We start from the raw sequence: 19,527 nt of genomic DNA on the forward strand, positions 1-19,527 counted from the left end.
TCGGCTAATTAGATGTTTCATACAAATCTTTTGTTGATATGGTATTAGCTGTAGCGCCTCGGCCTCAAGTGATCTCCCGAATAGAGTAAATTAAGCATTTTGTCCATTAAGAGTGTAAAATAGTAGCTATCAACCCATGTGTGTCGAAATTTTGATATACTATAAAATAAATAAAAATAATATTAAAGTACCTTTCTTTTTATTGAAATAGAGCAGTGCTAGAATTATCTATCGTACTTATTTACCAATACATATCAATTAAATTTAAATAGTCACCGTCTAAGAGTAAATATATTAAACTATTATACTAATTAGAAAAACCATAACGTCAACACAAAAAGTGTTGATATACGTGCGGCTAATCCCAAAAGTTTCTAGTTCTCGGTCTAGTGTTGGTTCTAGTTTCACACTAGTACTAGCTGAATAACTATTAAAACTAGAACTAACACTTAACAGTTTTAATAGTTATTAAGCTAGTACTAGTGTGAAACTAGAACCAACACTAGACCTACAACTAGAATCATTCGGGTTTAGCCGTCTTGAGAGACGTGCGGCTAAACCCGAAAGTTTCTAGTTCTTGATCTAGTGTTAGTTCTAGTTTTACACTAGCACTATCTGAATAACAGAGCTGGGCAGTAGTTAACTACAAAAGTAGTTGACTACGTAATCAACTACTTTTATTCTAGTAGTAGTTATACCCGATGATTTTAGGCTGGCATAAAATATTCGCAAAAAGTAGTTAACTCCTCACTATTTTTGTTTATTTTAATTTCTTTTACGTAATTAACTACTTTTAAGACAGTTTAAGTACTTCCAAATATCCAGTATGTACATACACAAGCCGCGTTAGAACCTATGGTTAGAACAAGTCTGTGCTTTTCATTCCGTAAAGTACGCCCTTGCTTTAGAAGTACAAAAAGAATTTGGCTTTTAAGCATAATTTATGTATAACACTTCTAACAGTTGTTAACTACTAACTAGAAACTTAGTTACCTTTAAAATAAGATTTATATAATAAAAATATGTTTATTGTACTTTGCATTTATTTATTTATTATAGTAGACCTTTTTATGCATTTTTGCAGTTGTAGGTACGGCATTGGGTTTTTAGGCCTCAAAAGTGCATTTTATTATGTAGTTAACAAAGTAGTTAGATATTTAACTACTAACTACTTGGTAGTTAGTAATCTAAGTTCCATATTTTAAAAGTAGTTACTTTGTTAGTTTTTTCTCCACTACTTTTTTCAAATAGTTTGCCCAGCTCTGCTGAATAACTATTAAAACTAGAACTAACACTAGACCTAGAACTAGAAAAGTTCGGGTTTAGCCGTCTTGAGAGACATGCGGCTAATTCCGAATATTTCTCGGTCGAGTGTTAGTTCTAGTTTTACACTAGCACTATCACTGGTGCGTTATGTAAGATGTCCCAATGCAGTTTTCACCAACTTTGTGCGCACTGAACATGTTGACTGTAGCGCCTCGGCCTCGAAGGATCTTCCTGAATAGAGTAAATTAAGAATGTTGCTAATTTAAAGTGTAAAATAGTAGTGTAAAAAGGTAATCCCGGGATGTAACAGTCCCTTAGTGTAAGTGTCTTGTAACTAGAACATATATGCAAGGTGCAAAGGTGAAAGGAATAAAGTTTAGTTATAGTAAATAAAATAAATAAAGATAATATTAAAGTAGCTTTCTTTTTATTGAAATAGAGCAGTGCTAGAATTAATCTAATATATCATACTTATTTACCAATACATATCAATTAAATTTAAATAGTCACCGTCTAAGAGTAAATATATTAAACTATTATACTAATTATATCATTTTTTTCTTTAAATAAGCTTCCATTTATATTATATATTATTATATATAAAACCATAACGTCAACACAAGAACCTCAAAAATCATAATGAAGCAAGATAGTTTTTTTTATACTCAATAAATTATATAGTAACTGTTTTAAAAATAAAATATACACCATTTTAATCGTAACTAGTACTTCACTATCTACATTTCTTTTTTTTTTAATTATTTTTATTTCATTTCTGACTCGACTAGTAGCCCCAAAAAGCACAAAAGAAAACAAAAAAAAAACGTTATCGACGTTTTTAATTAAAAATCGACCATTTTTTCAAAATGCCTATCGATTTAACTTACAGCTTTACTCTTAAACACTAAGAACAAAAATGTGTATATTATGTATTATATTTTTATATATTAGTAGTCGTAGTTATAGACGTTTAAAAGTCAAAAAATTATCCAAAACCAAATATTAAATGCAAGTAGTGCTAAAGAACGTAAGCTGTTATTTAAACAATTTTTGTAGATCAAAGATTCACTAGGCAAGGATATTAATTGTGATGTAGTAGCATCCTAATTTTATTTTTTTTAGGATTTTTTTAGAATAAACGAGCTCGCTTTTTAAGCTCGTTACGACGCCACTGGGGTAACCTATAAAAATCCGCCCGTACACATTGGAATATTGCTTCAAATTCCGTATCAGATAGATGCCTCTAAAGTAATAAATAAAACATATTAATTAAAAATAAGTTATTTTAAAGATGTAGTTATTGTCACCTCTAGGTTTACTCTATCAACATCTGCGGGCAGTCGATAATTATTCGTTAACAGTAAATGGTAAGGGTAAATCTTCGCTGGTTCGTTTATTAACATTGTGTGAGCCATGTTTGGCAGGGATCGTCTTACTTGAGACGTGTACCCTCCTGGGGATCTTCCCAGTGCTGAGTAAGTCGTGGGTACGATCATTTCGGAATTCTGAGTAAAAATAATAAAATCAAAATAAATAAAATTAATATTAGATAACTTTAAAAGTTTAAGCTAAGTAAAAATAGATATAGTAATAAGATAAAAGAAATTGTAGATTTAGAATTCGGAAGATTTTTCTATGTTAGAAAAAGTCATAGTAAAATTAAAATTATTATAGTTATACTATAATTATTACGTACCAAAGCTCTTCTATCAACATCCGTCATTGACCCGATGGAAACTAGAGAAACAGTTTTCGATAAGTCAGTAACAATTCAACAAATTCAAAATTCATATCATAAGTTATTATTGATTAATTCTTATTCATGTTTATCATCGTTTAAAAGCAAGTTAAGTCGTGCACAAGTTTAAGCAAGTTAAAATAATAAAATCAACTCAAATTTATCAAAAAATAATAATAATAACAACCATAAACAGCAATCATACGAACTATCACAACCGCATCTTTCACCCAACAATCCATAATGAAGCCAACAAACGTATAAAGATAAAAGTGTTAATTACTTACTGTCCGATTTGCCGCTACTAAAATCCGTGCTATGCGTTTTTACTCCCATACCGCTAAACGAATAATCTCCCTGCGAAGTACACACACATGATGATTGTTAACAAAAAGACCAAAAAAAATTAAATCAAAGCGAATTCATTTTTTATTTTAAACTACTTTTACTTTAAGGGAAAATAAAATCTATTTGAGTAAAAATTAAAAAGGGAATTTTTAACATTATTTAATTTTTCACACAAAACAATCACTTTCTTAATTAAAAAAAAATGCAGCTAAAATTGATTAAATCATTCTAATTTATGTTTTTGTTATAAAAATATGTTCTTAGTAAATTAATATTTTCTAAGTAATAATCAAATCATATATAGTTCGTTTTTTTCTATAATACTTGTCAATGTAAATTTTTTAGGGTTTCTGTTGGTATTATTCCTGATTTTTAGTAACATTTTCAGTAACTAAATAGTTGAGGTTAAAATACTAATACATTTTTAGATAAATACGATTTTAACGAATTACATATTTGTTGTAAAAACGTGCTACAAAGTACTTAAATAAAACAAAACACCTTTTCTAGGTAAATAAATGGCAAATAAACATCCCACAACATTTTTATGCACCTTTTCTTTTTAAATTATGAAAGCTCAAACGTCAATGTGACATATTTATTTTAAAAGATGATAAAACAAAACTCCCTATTAATTTTGCCAACTTTACAACAATTTGGCAGGTATTATAGAAAAAAAATGAACTATAATTAAGTTGGCAAATATAATTTGACTTTAAAATAGAGTCTTAATAAAACAGGAAATGAAGCAAATTAACTTAGAACAAGAAATGGTTGATATAAATATAAAGGTTTTCACGGTCGGTGTTAATTGAACTAGAATTAACACTAGCATTATCACTAGAAATAACTCTAGAACTAGAAACACACGGAATAACGGCTAAACCTGAATGTTTTTAGTTCTAGGTTTAGTGTTAGATCTAGTTTTACACCAGCACTATCACTAGAACTAACACAAGACCTAGAACCTGAATCATTTGGGTATAGCAGTATTGAGAGACGTGCGGTTAAAGTCGAAACTTCTCGGTCTAGTGTTAGTTCTAGTTTTACACTAGCAGTAGCTGAATAACTATTAAAACTAGAACTAACACTAGACCTAGAATTAGAAAGATTCGGGTTTAGCTAGTTTTACACTAGCACTATCACAAGACCTAGAACTAGAATCATTCGGGTTTAGCCGTCTTAAGAGACGTGCGGCTAAACCCGAAAGTTTCTAGTTCTTAGTCTACTGTTAGTTGTAGTTTTACACTAGCACTAGCTGCACAACTATTAAAACTAGTGCGTCTTTAGACGCACAGCTACACCCGAATGTTTCTAGTTCTAGTGTTAGTTCTAGTTTTACATCGGCACTATCACAAGAACTAACACAAGATCTAGAACTAGAATCATTCGGATTTAGCCGTCTTAAGAGACGTGCGGCTAAACCCGAAAGTTTCTAGTTCTTGGTCTAGTGTTAGTTTTACATTAGCACTAGCTGAATAACTATTAAAACTAGAACTAACACTAGACCTAGAACTAGAAAGTTTCGGGTCTGCATTATTAATTTAATAATAACTATAGCTTAATTTAATTTATTATTATTAAAATCCAACTTCAGTTTCTCGCGTTTATTTTAAATTTCCTCGGTACCGATTTCGACACTATATTAGGCATCATCAGCTGAATCTACAATTTAATTTAACTCAACCCAACCCAACTATCCCAAAACTGTATGCCTTACCTAAGCTTCATAAACAAAATATACCAATAAGACCTATAACTTCCTATAATAACTCGCCTACATATAAACTAGCATATTTCATGTTAAAAATTATCAAAGAAATGAATTTTAAACCAAATTATTCTACAGGGTGCCCATTATGTATGGAACATCGTATACAGGTAGACCATTATGTATGTAATATAGTATACAGGTGTCTCAGCGAGACCGGTCATTAGACGTTTCTGGGGTTCTGGCGAAAATAAAAATTTGAGAATTCAGACTTAAGTATTATCAATTACGATCTCTTCGACTAAAATATTTTCAGACTTCTTGCACTTCCGGTTATACCGGAAGTCGCCACCTACTTTATTTTTTAAATGGAACACCTGTATATTTTTACATATTTGGCTTTGTCTGTTTTCAGGGTTTATAAATAACTTTACTTTTTGCAATTTGATACGGCCGTTGTCGAGTTATTCGAATTTTTCTAGAAAAATCTGCTCCAGCAGATATTTGTTCAAAAAATCAGAGAACACTCGATTTTTGGGATATCAATTTAGGATTCAGAATATGCTTAAACAACATGATGGAGTATGTTTTGGTGCCGAGAACGGTTATCTAGAACGTTTGGTCACTTTACTATGGCACGTTAACTTTTCAAAATTTGGAAGTACCATAACTTCATTTTTTTAAATGGCACCCCCCATATATTATTACTTAGTCGTCTTCGGCGTCTCATTCTACATCTTTTATATCCCATACCTAACATTAATAGTTTAGGAGATAATTAGGGTTTTTTGAAAAATGCACACATATCATATGGATATTTAGCCTAGTGTGCCATGAAAAACAAGCCTTCTCAATGAGTTCTTGTCAAAGACTCACTTGTTTACGTCACTTGATGCATGTGAGCAAATAATTATCTGTTATGTCCCTTAATATTAGTACTGAAAAGAGTTAAAATCGATAACAATAACGAAAGTAATATTTACACAAATCAAGAAATTCTTAATTTATTTTTTAGTCATAAAAAGCGCGACAAAGTTCGTAGTATGATTCCTAGATCTTCTTTGGCAGCTCGAATTGAGGTGTTAATTGAATTGAGGTGTTGGGACTGGGCTCGAAATAAGCCAAGGCATTCACCTCTTCCGTTGCATTATCTACTACATTTTTTGGTCAGTTTAACACGTGATTAATTCGTCCAAAATGCAAAAAATTTGCTTCTATTCTTTTAAATTTATCTTTTGTCATCGAAAGTAAATGCGGATAATTTTCATTAAACATTCTGCAAGTTCTACTAAGAACTTTGTCGCACTTTTTGTGCACAAAAAATAAATTATGGATTTCTTTATTTGTATAAACATTATTTACGTTATTAATATCCATTTTAACTGGTTTTAGACTCACAAGCATCAAACAACGTAAATCAGACTTTGACGTTTGTCAATAAGTCATTAAACATTTGTTTTCCATGGCACACTAGGTTAATATCGATATGATATGTGAGCATTTTTCAAAAAACCCTAATTATTTCTCAAACTATTAATGTTAGGCATAGGACATATGGAGTAGAAAAGATGTAAAATGAGACGCCAAAGACGACTAAGTAATAAAATATGGGGGGTGCCATTTAAAAAAATGAAGTTATGGTGCTTCCAAATTTCGAAAAGTTAACGTGTTATAGTAAAGTGACCAAACGATCTAGACAGCCGTTCTTGGCACCAAAACATACTCCATCATGTTGTTTAAGCATGTTCTGAATCCTAAATTGATATCTCAAAAATCGAGTGTTCTACGATTTTTTGAACAAATGTCCGCTGGAGCAGATTTTTCTAGAAAAATTCGATTAACTCGAGAACGGCCGAATCAAATTGCAAAAAGTAAAGTTATTTATAAAACAGACAAATCCAAATATGTAAAAATATACAGGGTGTTCCATTTAAAAAATAAAGTAGGTGGCGACTTCCGGTATAACCAGAAGTGCTAGGAAACTGAAAATATTTTAGACGAAGAGAACGTAATTGATAATACTTAAGTTTGAATTCTCAATTTTTTACTTTGGCCAGAACCACAGAAACGTCTAATGACCGGTCTCGCTGAGACACCCTGTATATCTTCGTAGGTATCAACTTTATAAAAAAACATTTTATACAAAAGTTGTTTAATATTTTATTTGTCATAATAAGATAACATTCAATTGTTTTTATTTCAAAAAACAAATGAACAACGAATAACACTTGAAGTTGTTCAAATGACAATGTACCTTTTCGTTAGGTTCATTTGATAGAGATTGTTTTTCTCTTTAAGATGACGTAAAATTTTAGTACCCTTATATCAGAAAATAAAAATTGTTTATTATGATTTTTGATTTATGACTAGTTTTAATTATTCTCATTTAAACAGGATGTTTTGTAATTCAATTAAATTGTAGATTCGACTGATGATGACCTAATATAGTGTCGAAACCGGTAACGAGGAAATTTAAAATCTAATTCTTAATTTAATTTGTTTCACTAATATGAGTTTACTTAGAAAAAATCAATTTACCAAGATTAAATTTCATATATTTTGCCTTTCTTAAAAAAAAATAAATAAATAAAAACAACGACAAAGAAACAAAATTTCATGCATAATAACTTTTTTGTTTGATATTTGAAGACCACGTAAGTCTCAAAAAACTTACGGGAAGGTGCGTATAGCTACCGGCTGATGAGCTGAACGTGTGCGATCGAGGGGCAAGGCCGTAACCCGGTTTTGGAACGTGCCTCAATGCGCTGACGACTACCAAGGAGGAGGAGGAGCGTTTAAAATATAATTTTTTTTTAATCTTTTACTAAAATTTCGGTCAAAAATCGATTAAAAGTGATTGCCAGCATTAAAAATACTACTGTAACCTTGATAAATAAATGCAAGATGGAAGGCGAACCTTAACTTTCCTATGAAAAGGGCTAGAAATAGGAAGATTGATCTTAAATACTTACGTAACCGTTTCTGGTGGGTAAAGTTGACGATTTGAGACCGTAACCTGGCCTAGGAACGTGACGTAACGAGGAAACTACTGTTTGTGCGTGTACAGGCGACACAAAAACGATAAAAAAAATTAAATAAATACAACAAATAAACTAAAAGTGAAAATAAACGAAGTTAAACACATCATCTAATACTTATTAACTTGATTAGGTTACATTGTTATTTTCAAAACTTAACTATTTATATATTTTTGAAAATCAAAATATAATTCTCAATAATAAAAATTTGTGCTTTAAAGAGTGTTAAAACAATTAAATTTCAAATTAATTATTAACAATAAATAAAAATCGCCATGCAATCAAATTAATTAATAAATTTGGTTCCAAATTTCACAAAAAACACAATTAATTATAGTCTCACCTGTCAAAACCCCTGCGGGTTTATAAAATGCCAATGTGGCTAAGATTTCAAAGCATTTTTAAAAATAAATAAATCAAATTAAAATCAACGGAAATTTAATTTAAATTTAACCAAGCCGATTGACCAATTAGAAAAATCCAAAAATTTTTTAATTAATAGAAATAATAAAACAATCTTACCGTTATAACTAGGAATTTGTCCAATTGATCTTCCCATTGATGATCTACAACTATTTGAACGATCGAATTCTTCATCATCAAACGGTTTTGGGTGGTCTAAGTTTCTTGATGGGCTCGCACCGATTGGCGATTCGTATCTTAATCTATAAGTTGGTTCTTTTGCAGCACTGGGAGTTCTAAAAATAATAAATTATAAAAACAAAATTAGCAAAACTAAACAATAATGAGATATGAATGAGAGAAAGATTGTTTATTGAGGAAAATGAATAAAAATAGAATGTATCAAAATTTATACAACAGCCAGTAATGAGTTAGGAAAATGCTGCAGAAGCAAAATCGCATAAATTAAAGAGAAACAGAAATAAGCATAAGGGGAGAGGAGGGTTCCGTCCAATCGGAACAGATGGTGCGTTCCAGACAGTACGTCGCGCCTTTATTTTACCTACATAAAGAAATAAGGCGCGACGTCTTGTCTGGGGCGCACCATATGTTCCGATTGGATGGAACCTCCGTTACCCCGCAGAGCTTATTTTTGTTTGTCTTTAATTTGTAACTCCATTAAATCGCTCTTAAAAAATTAGGAAGTTCTAATTTTGAAAAACTGATAACGAAATCCAACAACCGACATTATTTGACATATTTTGGTCAAATCCGCGAGGAAATCCACCCAACCGTTTTTGACATAACGGCGTCTTACTAAACCGCGATTTTCTGCGAAACTGTATGGAAAATCGAAAAAAATAAAATATGCCACTCATTAAGAACACATTAGGCTATCACCTGTTCAAAAATCAAATTTTTTCGTACGACAGTTTTCGCGAAAAAAAATCGCAAAGTTGACAAAGTTGCCGGTACCGTAAAAAGTCGGGTACTTTTTTCATTTAACTCGCGATAAAAAGAAAACCGTGGATCCGAAACTTTTCAAATTAACATATGTTACGTAGAAATGTTCAGTGATCACAACAAACTTTGTCGCAATTTTTTTTATCGAGCGGTTGCGAAGATATCGATCTCTAAAGTGATCCTTGACTTTTTGCACGGATAGTAGAAGACAATAAAGCCCAAACTCAAACAAATTAAGTAGGAATAACCTGGATCACAGAAATTACAAGTACTAAAAGAACAGTGTGATGGCGGCGATGGAAGAAAGAGGAGAAGATTCAAGTAAGAATCTGAGAATCGAAATTGAGAACAAAGTGTTAAGGTGCATTTAAACCAAACGAACAAAGAGCTAGAGCTAGAACAAGAGCATTCTTTCTTGATCTTTTAGTGTAAACGAAATCGCGTTTTTAGCGCTTACACCAAAATATCAACGAGCAAAAATGAGAATCAAGAATCAGAATTCTTGCACATAGATGTTTAGATCAGCCGAACGAATGCTCATTCAGCTAGAACACAAGAACGCTTTGAAGAGACCGCTCCGATGAGCGAGCACATCCGAACACGCAAGAAGGCTCTAAGTAATTGTTCGCACGCTCTAATGCCGTTTATATCAAGCGATCGAACATTCCTAGAATATTTTCTAGAATCTTTGAGAACATAGACAGAACAACGAAAGAATGTTCTACATCTGTTTACACTAAAAGAATATGATAGAGTGGGGATAGAATGAGCATTCGCTCGTCTGATGTAAATCGGCCCTTAGAGCAGGGTGAACACTAAAAATATTTAGGAGTTACAACAGTATTATAGTTAGTTAGTTATACAGTGTGTATCTGAATGACTGCAACAAACTTCAAGGGGTGATTCTTTAGTGAATTTTAAGGGTACTTTCATATATGAACCATGGGCGACTTCGGCTTCCCTAAGGAGCTACACCCCTCCAAAAATGGCGGAAAATTTTGCTTTAATTTTTTTTTCTCAAAAACCGTAAACGATAGGAAAATGAAATTTGGTGAATATGTTTAACTCATAATAGGGCACGTTTTGACCCTATTTGTACTTTCAACCTACGCTTCTAAACTACTAAACGTAACCACCCCCGTTCAATTTATGCCTAGATTTTTTTTATGAAGATGATAAATACATTGGAAAAATTTCAGTTAGATAGATAAAACTATTCTAAAACTTTTTTGTCTCTCTAATGTTCTTCGAAAATTTAATAATTTCTGAGAAAAAAAATAATTAAGCAAACACTAACTGTTAAGCTGTAGGGTTGTTAATCGAAAGTTGGAATGAATTTTTAATGAAAAAATCTTAGTAGGCTTTGCAATCTTTGTCATAAATATTTTTGACGTTTAAATGTCAGTGGTTTTCGTACGATTATTATTGTTTTATTTAAAAGTTTAAAACGTCGAGTGAACGAGCGTAAATGCGAAAGACCTTTATTTAAAAATTAATTTGAAAAACAATAATAATAATAAGAAAAACACTGACATTTAAACGTCAAAAATATTTCTGACAAAGATTGCAAAGCCTACTAAGATTTTTTCATTAAAAATTCATTCCAACTTTTGATCGACAACCCCGTTGTTTAACGTGCAGTGTTTGCTTTATAATTTTTTTTCTCAAAAATTAGTCGTTTTTGGAAAAATTTTAAAGAGACAAAAAAGTTTTAGGATACTTTCATCTACCTAGATAAAATTTTTTTCATGTATTTATCATCTGCATAAAAAATATATTAGCAAAAATGTAAAGGGGGTGGTTACGTTTAGTAGTTTAGAGGGGTAGGTTGAAAGTACAAATAGGGTCAAAACATGCCCTATTATGAGTTAAACATATTCCCCAAATTTCATTTTCCTAGCGTTTATGGTTTTTGAGAAAAAAAAATTAAACCAAAATTTTCCGCCATTTTTGGAGGGGTGTAGCCTTAAGGGAGCCGAAGTCGCCCATGGTTCATATACCAAAGTACCCTTAAAATTCACTGAAGAATCACCCCTTGAAGTTTGTTGCAGTCATTCAGATACACCCTGTATAGTTATAGAGTTGGTGGCGACATCTAGTCAGACTAAAAAAAGAACGACAAGAAAAATAAGTTTGGGACATTCATGGATACAGATGAGAATGAGACAAAAGAGAATCAAACAGATTTGTTCATTTGTATTGAAATAATTAATTAGAATCAAAAAATTATTTTTGTAAACTAAATCTTTGAAGTCTCTATATTGAGATAATTAAAGATAATTTAATTCTAAACTGTAAGATTACATAAGAACTTAACGAATTGAGATGCCAATTTTCACCATAACGATAATAAACGTTACCTTGAAGCGTTTCTTGGATCCAAATGAGCAGCCTTCCACAATTTAACCTTCTCCCGTTCCTTAACTTCCTTCAAAAACACCTTCCCCATTCCACTATCAATCTTAGCCAATTCCTCTTGTTCCTTTCTCAATTGCACATCTTTAATCTCGCCAGACGAATTTTCAATTCCACCTCCTCCATCGACACCGTCTTCATCATCCGAGTTTGAAACGCCCTTATACGAATCAGACCACCGTTTACGCCGTTCTGGATCCGTGTATGGATAAGGTGGCGCTGGAAAATCATCCCGCTCAATTTTCGGTTTTTCACCGGGTTTCGGAGGTTTCGCCCCTGGGTAATGCGATAATTCTATTGGTTCCTCGTTATTCATGTGCGGCGATTTCGGGCGAGGTGTTTCTGAACGGATTGAATCAACGAGAACTTTCATTGCGGATTTAGAACCATGCCGAGATTTTCCTGTGCTACTTCTCAAAGAATTTTGCGCTTTAAATAAAAAATTTATTAATTATTTTTTAATATAAATCATTAAAAGTGTATCTTACAGGTTGGTCGATGGAAATGTGGTGATGTGGGTGCTTTATCATAAGGTTCTATCGGTCTGCGTAGGTACCCCAAGGTGGGTTCTTCCGTTAGATAGCTGTACGTGTATATTCGTGAGATATCATCGTTTAACGTCGCTGATTTGCTGTAATCGCGGAGCATTAAACCAGGAGATGGCGTGCGGTAGCTAAATTGCTGTTTAATAATTATAAAAATTATTAATTTTGGGTAACACAAATAAAAATCTCTAATAAACCTTTAACGCACTAATAGTATAATAAAATAGTTCTTTGTGATTCAAATGTGAGGCAATACTCGGAAATGTGTATAAAAAGTGTGCGTTAAGGGGTTAATAAAAAGTTTTTTTTAATTTAATTTTAAAAAAGAAAAACGAAAAAATAAACAAACAAACCTTTCTAGACATGCTGGTTGGGCTATACAAAGAACCGGTCAAGCTTGGGGTTCTAGAGCGCATCGAAAACTGTTTTACGTGCAAAAAATAAATCAAAAAATAAAATAAAATCACAAACATTAGCATACAAAAATGAAAAATAAAACGTCGTAATAATAAATCGAGCAAAAATGAAAATAATAAAAACTTCTTGGTTTTATTACTAAAGAATTAATCAAAATAATCGATTTGGAGAAAATTTTTGAGTAAACCTAGAAGTTTTAGGGCTATGAAAACCTACTTAAACAAGCTAAAGTTGTTTAAAAAACTTACCTGCATCTCACTAGCAGCTGAACAACTTATCCTATCAAAATCTCTAGCTGAGGTATCTGTATCGGTGCAATGCCCATTTTCAGCAGTACCATTCAAAATTTGCCCGTTCTCAGTAGGTCCAGGTCCGCATCTAGGATGCCAAATAGCCCCCCCTTGCAAATACATCTCTTCGCCATCGCCAAAGGGGTCGCCGCATTTTGTACAACGCGCGCACGTCGGGTGAAAATGATGGTTATCACCAGCCTAATAATAATAAAAATAATAAAAAAAAACTCGTAACAAAATTATTTTTTTAACCTGTAAAACTTTTCCGCTTATGTATCGTTCGCAATAAGCGCATTTAACTCCAAACTGTTTATGATAATCTTTCTCGCAATATGGAACGCCTTCTTTCCCCATATATTCACCGTGAAGAACCATTCCGCACTTTCCGCACTTGAAACACCAAATGTGCCATTGTCTTTCCAACGCGACCAGAGCTTGCCCTTCTTTTAATTCTTGACGGCAGCCGGCGCATTCTGAATCAAAACATTCGAAGTTAAAAGAAAAAAAAAGGGAAAAAACGTCAATTTCTATTTTCAGTTCCCCAAACGAATTTATATCTTTACACGGTTACAAATCGTCCCCTTACGACGTCAAAAATAGAAAGAACGCAGACGTTATGGCGCTTTCAACGTATGCGCCGCGTGTTTATTTAGTCAAAACAAGGGGGCGAACAAAAATAGAATTTTCCAAAAATACGTTTTCAAAAAAAAAATTATATAGATTATATTTATACGAAATTTATTCCATGAAATTCTCACCGTTTGGATTTTGCGACGTCGGGCTTGTTGCTTGAGGAGTTACCGTTTGTTTTATAGGAATTTGAACGCATTTTTGGCATAAAACCTCTTTTCCAGTATAAGTGACTTTTTCTCCGGAAGGAAACGCCTGGCGACATCTGGCACATGTAAAACACCTTTGATGGTATGTTTTACCTAAAGCAGTTACGACCTAAACACAAAATTAAAAAATTTTAAATTAAAAAATACATTTAATTAAAATTTTTATGTCAATACTGGATGTTTTGCAAATTTAACTTTTCGCTAATAAATGTAGTTTTTTTTTTATTTTTTCGTTATCTTTATTACACAACCGCAAGAAAACATGATATTGAGATTATTAGTGCACGAGTGTTAATTAAATAAAATCTGGAATAATATAAATAGCGATAAAGAAGGGACGTTAAATTAGAATTAAATTGAATATTTTCAGTATTTCTGATTTGTACGTCATAATTACTTTATTGGCTATTAATAACAGGAAGAAACATTCAAAATTTAGTATTAAGAACCTATATCGACGACAATGAGCAAGGTCCAAAGAATTATCGGATATACAAGACCTGTGTCCGGCCTGTACTTATGAGGCCGAGACTAGAATAAAAGTAGCACCTCATAAAATATATGATAGCAGGACTGATCTATATTTTAGATATAAAGGTTACAAGAAAAACATGACTACATTGCATAAAAAGCATAGTTGTTTAAATGTGGCTTTTAAGAATTTAAAAATCCTAATTTTTGTTACACAAGGTTAGAATTGTGTTTGCTGAAATTTGAATGTGGTCATATCTCACACAAAAACGTACCCCACCTTTAACTCTTCATATGGAATGGATCAACATATATCGACATTTCGAGAAACGTGCTCAAATACAAACCGGTTGGGCTTAAAAGTCCCACGTATGTTTGATGATGCTTAATATTTATCTTTCGATCACGTAACTTTTCTTTAAACTCTAACCTGCAAATTTTGTCGAATAAAAAGATGAAGGTCAAATTTTAGTCAATATTCCAGTAATTTTATTAATATTGAAAATTCCTCAATACGTAAGGTTAAGATTATTATAATTATTTTGAATTTTGTTATCTTTTGTACTTGTTTCTGAAGGTAATTAGACAATAATATAAAATAAAGTATCAATGAGGTAACATTGTATAGCCTCGCCCTCAAGCGACCTCGGCTTAATTACATCAAAAATTTTTGAAAACTATGTAGTTTTATATCAAAATGACATCAATAAATAGCAAAACCTCCACTACGATGATACCATTGATGAAGATTCAAAACAAATAAATTTAAAAAAGATCACATGGTAACCAAGGACGTGTTGGCCCATAATCATATTTTACTGCTCATGTTATTCATACTGCACACCCGCCTATAGCTTTATCTTTGATAAACTTATAGATTAGATGAATCTAGAACATTTAAACAGCAACCTTTGGCAACGAACATCCTTCACTACGTTATGCACAAAAGATAACAATTTAAACTAGACCGGGAACTAGAAACATTCGGGTTAAGTCGCACGTCTTTCAAGACGGCTAAACCCGAATGATTCTAGTTTTTGGTCTAGTGTTAGTTCTAGTTTTAATAGTTATTCAGCTAATGCTAGTGTAAAACTAGAACTAACACAAGACGTAGAACTAGAAACTTTCGGGTTTAGCCGCACGTCTCTCAAGACGGCTAAACCCGAATGATTCTAGTTCTAGGTCTTGTGTCAGTTCTAGTGATAGTGTAAAACTAGAACTAACACTAGACTAAAAACTAGACTCATTCGGATTTAGCCGCACGTCTTTCAAGATGGCTAAACCCGAATGATTCTAGTTTTAATAGTTATTCAGCTAGTGCTAGTGTAAAACTAGAACTAACATAAGACCTAGAACTAGAAACTTTCGGGTCTAGCCGCACGTCTCTCAAGACGGCTAAACCCGAATGATTCTAGTTCTAGGTCTTATGTTAGTTCTAGTAATAGTGCAATACTAGAACTAACACTAGACCGAGAACTAGAAACAGTCGAATTCCACTTTTTGTAGAAAAAACTTAGCGTAACTTCGCCATATAAACTTCTCAATTCCTTTTGAGTTCCTACTGTTGTGTAAACTGCATTTCCAAGACATTTTTCCAAATGTCTTTACATTTCCCCCTATTTTTTAAGTAACAAATTCACTATTCAATTTTGCGGAATTTTGTTAATTGGCTTAATTGTGAATACTCCTTTAACAGTGTCAATGGGATGTTAAAAAAAACTAGCCACAGTGCTAGCATATTGATCTAACCAAGACTAATTAAACTTCCTGTGCAAATAGCCCAGGGTTTTTGCACCAACTTCAACAGCTGGATGACTAACTATATTCATTGTCACTTCCAATGAAGTTGCAGCGATTTTTTTTAGCTGTCTGTCGCTAAATGGATACAAAATTGAATTAAAGTTCAATTGGCAAGGAATTCAAGAAGCATTCTTTTCTAATAAACTGAAAAATGTTAATTTTTGATAAAATTTTGATATTGTGAATACACATAAAATAAATAATACTTTATCAACAAAATTTTAACTGTACATACGCGGCTAACATAAAAGAAATATTTTAGAGTCTTTTTCACATAAATAATTAATCATAACGCTTGATCTAAAATAGCTAGAATAATAATTTAATCTATCATTTGTTGTTGAAGCTAATATTCGAAGAAAAACTTATAAATCATCCAGCATACAACATAAATTTTTTAAATTTTATTTAAATTTAATATAAAAAAAATTACCTCTCCCTCAACATAATCTTGACATGCCGCACATTTTGTTCCAAAATTTTTCTGGTAATCACTGGTACAATAATAGTCACCATTTTTAGCAAAAAACCCACCCTGAGCTAGGGAATTCTGACAAACTTTACACTTAAAGCACTGGGTGTGAAAATATTTATCTTGTACTCGTAGCACCTCACCGGAACACTTTTTCTTGCACACTTGACAAAGTGTTTTACCTGAAAATAAATTAACCACATCTTTATAAAGTAAAAAAAAAAGTCAAGTTGCGATTCAAGCAAATGAATGATGTCACTTTGACCCAGTGAGTTGGGTTAAATGTAAAAAATGCGGTCATCTCATGAATAAATGACTCACATAATTCGATTTAAACCGTTTGGTTATTCAAATCGCAAGATTACTTAATCGTTAATGACCTGAAAATAAATATAAAAATTCTTGATTTTGAGAAAGTAAAATTGTTTTATTATACAACATCCGCAAAAAACCCGCTTTTTTTTATTCTGTCGTAATAGCTAATTTAAGAACATTATTTGTGAACGTAACTGGTTCGTATTTACACAGAAAATTTAATGTTTGCTTTGAAAATAATCAGACTATTTATCACCTAATCATTAATACATATAGGTCAAATAATGTAATCTAACCTCAAACGAAGTTTTATTTGTAAGTTAATTTTTTTTATTGCGTTTTATTTTTACATTACACAGAATTGTTTTAATTAGACTTTTATATTTATTGCATAAATATGAGTAACTGGAGCATAATGAAGCCGCAAAACCGGCCTTAGAACGGCGACCCGTGATGCAAATCCCAGAACGTTTTGCATACTAATCAGATCACGTGAAAGGAAAAATGTACTTGTTTACAGGTCACTGGGGCGAAATACTTTACAAAAACCAATTTTCTCCATTTACTACTTTATTATTTTTAAACTATCTTAATCTATAATTATTAGATAATTGGAACTAACACAAAATAAAAAAACTTGGTGTTTTTTTTTGTGTAGTTTGATATCAAACTTAATTAAAATTAACTTTTACCAAGAATAATTGAATATAATTTTTTTTATTCACCTTTACAAAAGATTTTTATCAATTCATCATTTTAAAATTATCTTGAGATAAGATAAACTTTGTACTTATTACCCACCGATAAATAAAAAAAAATTAAAAAGACTTGAAAGGTTGCATAATTCCCATTTCAAAGGATCTCACCTTTTTTCGATTTCTTTTCGTTTTCGTTATTATCCAATTTCCTTTTATCAAGTTCTTGATCGTTCTGCTCGTTAAGAATTAACTGTTTTGAGGCCGCTTTGGTATCAACTTTAAGTTTATTCTTTTTCTTAAACATTTTCCCCCAAAAACTTTTTAAACACTAATCAAAAATAAAAAAGGTGCGCTTCACCCACAACTCTTAAAAGTTAGACTGACTAAAATTCCAGCCGTTAACGGACACTTTCGGCTCGGTATTAAACACAATTGTCTATAAATAGGCTTTACGTCAGATGGTCGAACCGCAAAACACCTCTATCTAGACACATACATACATACATACAAGTTTTTTTTAACTAACACACAGTTTTCTTTTTAATTAACCTTCTTTTATAAGTTTAATCACAGAATACGCCTTCTTTCCACGGTAATTTTCGATATTACGTAATTTAAAAAAATAAAAAATAACAGTAAACCGTCGAGATTTCTATTTATATACAAAGATTAAAACGAAAGCGACCGATCTCAGCGAGCCACAAAGACGAACTGAAATGATTCTAAAACGTTGTATACTGGTTGGTAAGGAATAAATCGGGCGCTGACTTTGAAATCGTATTCGGCGCCTTTATCTTTTAAAAAACACCCAATAGGAAACGCTCCTCAATAATAAAAAATATCCAAATTGTTTTAATCATTCCGTTAATAAACCGGAAATTCGATTAACGGTAAAAACGTTCGGTTTTTTAAACGTGTCTTTGTTTCTATTCCTTCCGCCCTTCTTTCATCGGATGGATAAGTTCTTTGACCCAGGAAACTGTTTAAAAACGTAGAAAGTCGAGCGAAAGTGATGTTTTAAAAGCGAGCGTTAACCTTAAAAAGAAAATATAAACACCTGCTCTTCAAATATAGTATTTCTGTTGTTATGTAATTAGAGATGTTTATTATATTTACTTGCAAATAACAGCTTAAAATTAAACATGACTTTAAAATTAACATTATTTAAACATACATAATATATAAAAAGGTTTAAAATAATAAATAACATTAAAAATGACAATACTCATCGAACATAACCTCAAAACACCACCCTGTCATATTGATTATTTTATGACAGGCAAAACCAATTAAAACGATTTAAATCAATTTAAAAATAAATAATTATCTTATTTTTATTATTAAATGGAGAATTACCCGTGATAATGAAGAAATTAACCTCTAAATTGCCGATTAATTGTTAAGAATGAACCGGTTAAACTTACCCATTGCTTTTCTATGCCGATTTTCAATTAAATTACGACCTGACAGAACACTAAAACACTAAACACTTAATCGGTACGAACACTAGCCGCTAATTTCGCGGAAAAATCGCGACAATTTTGCGATAATTAATAATTATCAGTACGCAATGTCAACAAAAAAACTAGAACAAAATGGTTGACGGCACTTTACTTTATAAGTTTGCCGTTGACGTTAGTGGCGCCACTATTTAACGTGAAGTTTACTATAAAATTGTTGTTTTATACAGAGTGGTCTTATTACACAACTGATATCTAATATTTAAGTATTAAATAGAGTAGCAGTCGTTTTACATTCTACCGTCTTTTGTAATAGTGGCTAAAATTAACGTTTTA

At 31.8% G+C, this 19,527-nt stretch overlaps 1 protein-coding gene across 7 annotated transcripts; it reads right to left on the bottom strand.

Annotated features, from left to right (window-relative positions):
* Positions 1-1,671: 1,671 nt before the first annotated feature.
* On the bottom strand, positions 1,672-19,333 carry LOC111427242 (Uncoordinated 115a). 7 transcript variants are annotated; one of them, XM_023062268.2, is made up of 14 exons: positions 19,156-19,333; positions 16,680-16,900; positions 13,895-14,084; positions 13,389-13,609; positions 13,092-13,334; positions 12,780-12,848; positions 12,370-12,562; positions 11,827-12,310; positions 8,624-8,799; positions 7,738-7,835; positions 3,292-3,361; positions 2,963-3,003; positions 2,574-2,771; positions 1,672-2,509 (listed from the first exon to the last, which is right to left on the bottom strand). In XM_023062268.2, exons 1-14 carry the CDS (start codon positions 19,157-19,159, stop codon positions 2,396-2,398), a joined length of 2,322 nt encoding a protein of 773 aa, XP_022918036.2. In that variant the 5' UTR covers positions 19,160-19,333; the 3' UTR covers positions 1,672-2,395. The 7 variants fall into 7 exon arrangements, with proteins under 7 accessions (XP_022918036.2, XP_022918032.2, XP_022918034.1 ...); XM_023062264.2 differs by lacking the exon at positions 19,156-19,333 and adding an exon at positions 17,900-18,441; XM_023062266.2 differs by lacking the exons at positions 7,738-7,835; positions 19,156-19,333 and adding exons at positions 8,036-8,109; positions 17,900-18,441.
* Between the last annotated feature and the right edge of the window lie 194 nt (positions 19,334-19,527).

The sequence above is a fragment of the Onthophagus taurus genome, chromosome 2, assembly GCF_036711975.1.
Source record: "Onthophagus taurus isolate NC chromosome 2, IU_Otau_3.0, whole genome shotgun sequence".
Taxonomy (NCBI): Eukaryota; Metazoa; Arthropoda; class Insecta; order Coleoptera; family Scarabaeidae; genus Onthophagus; species Onthophagus taurus.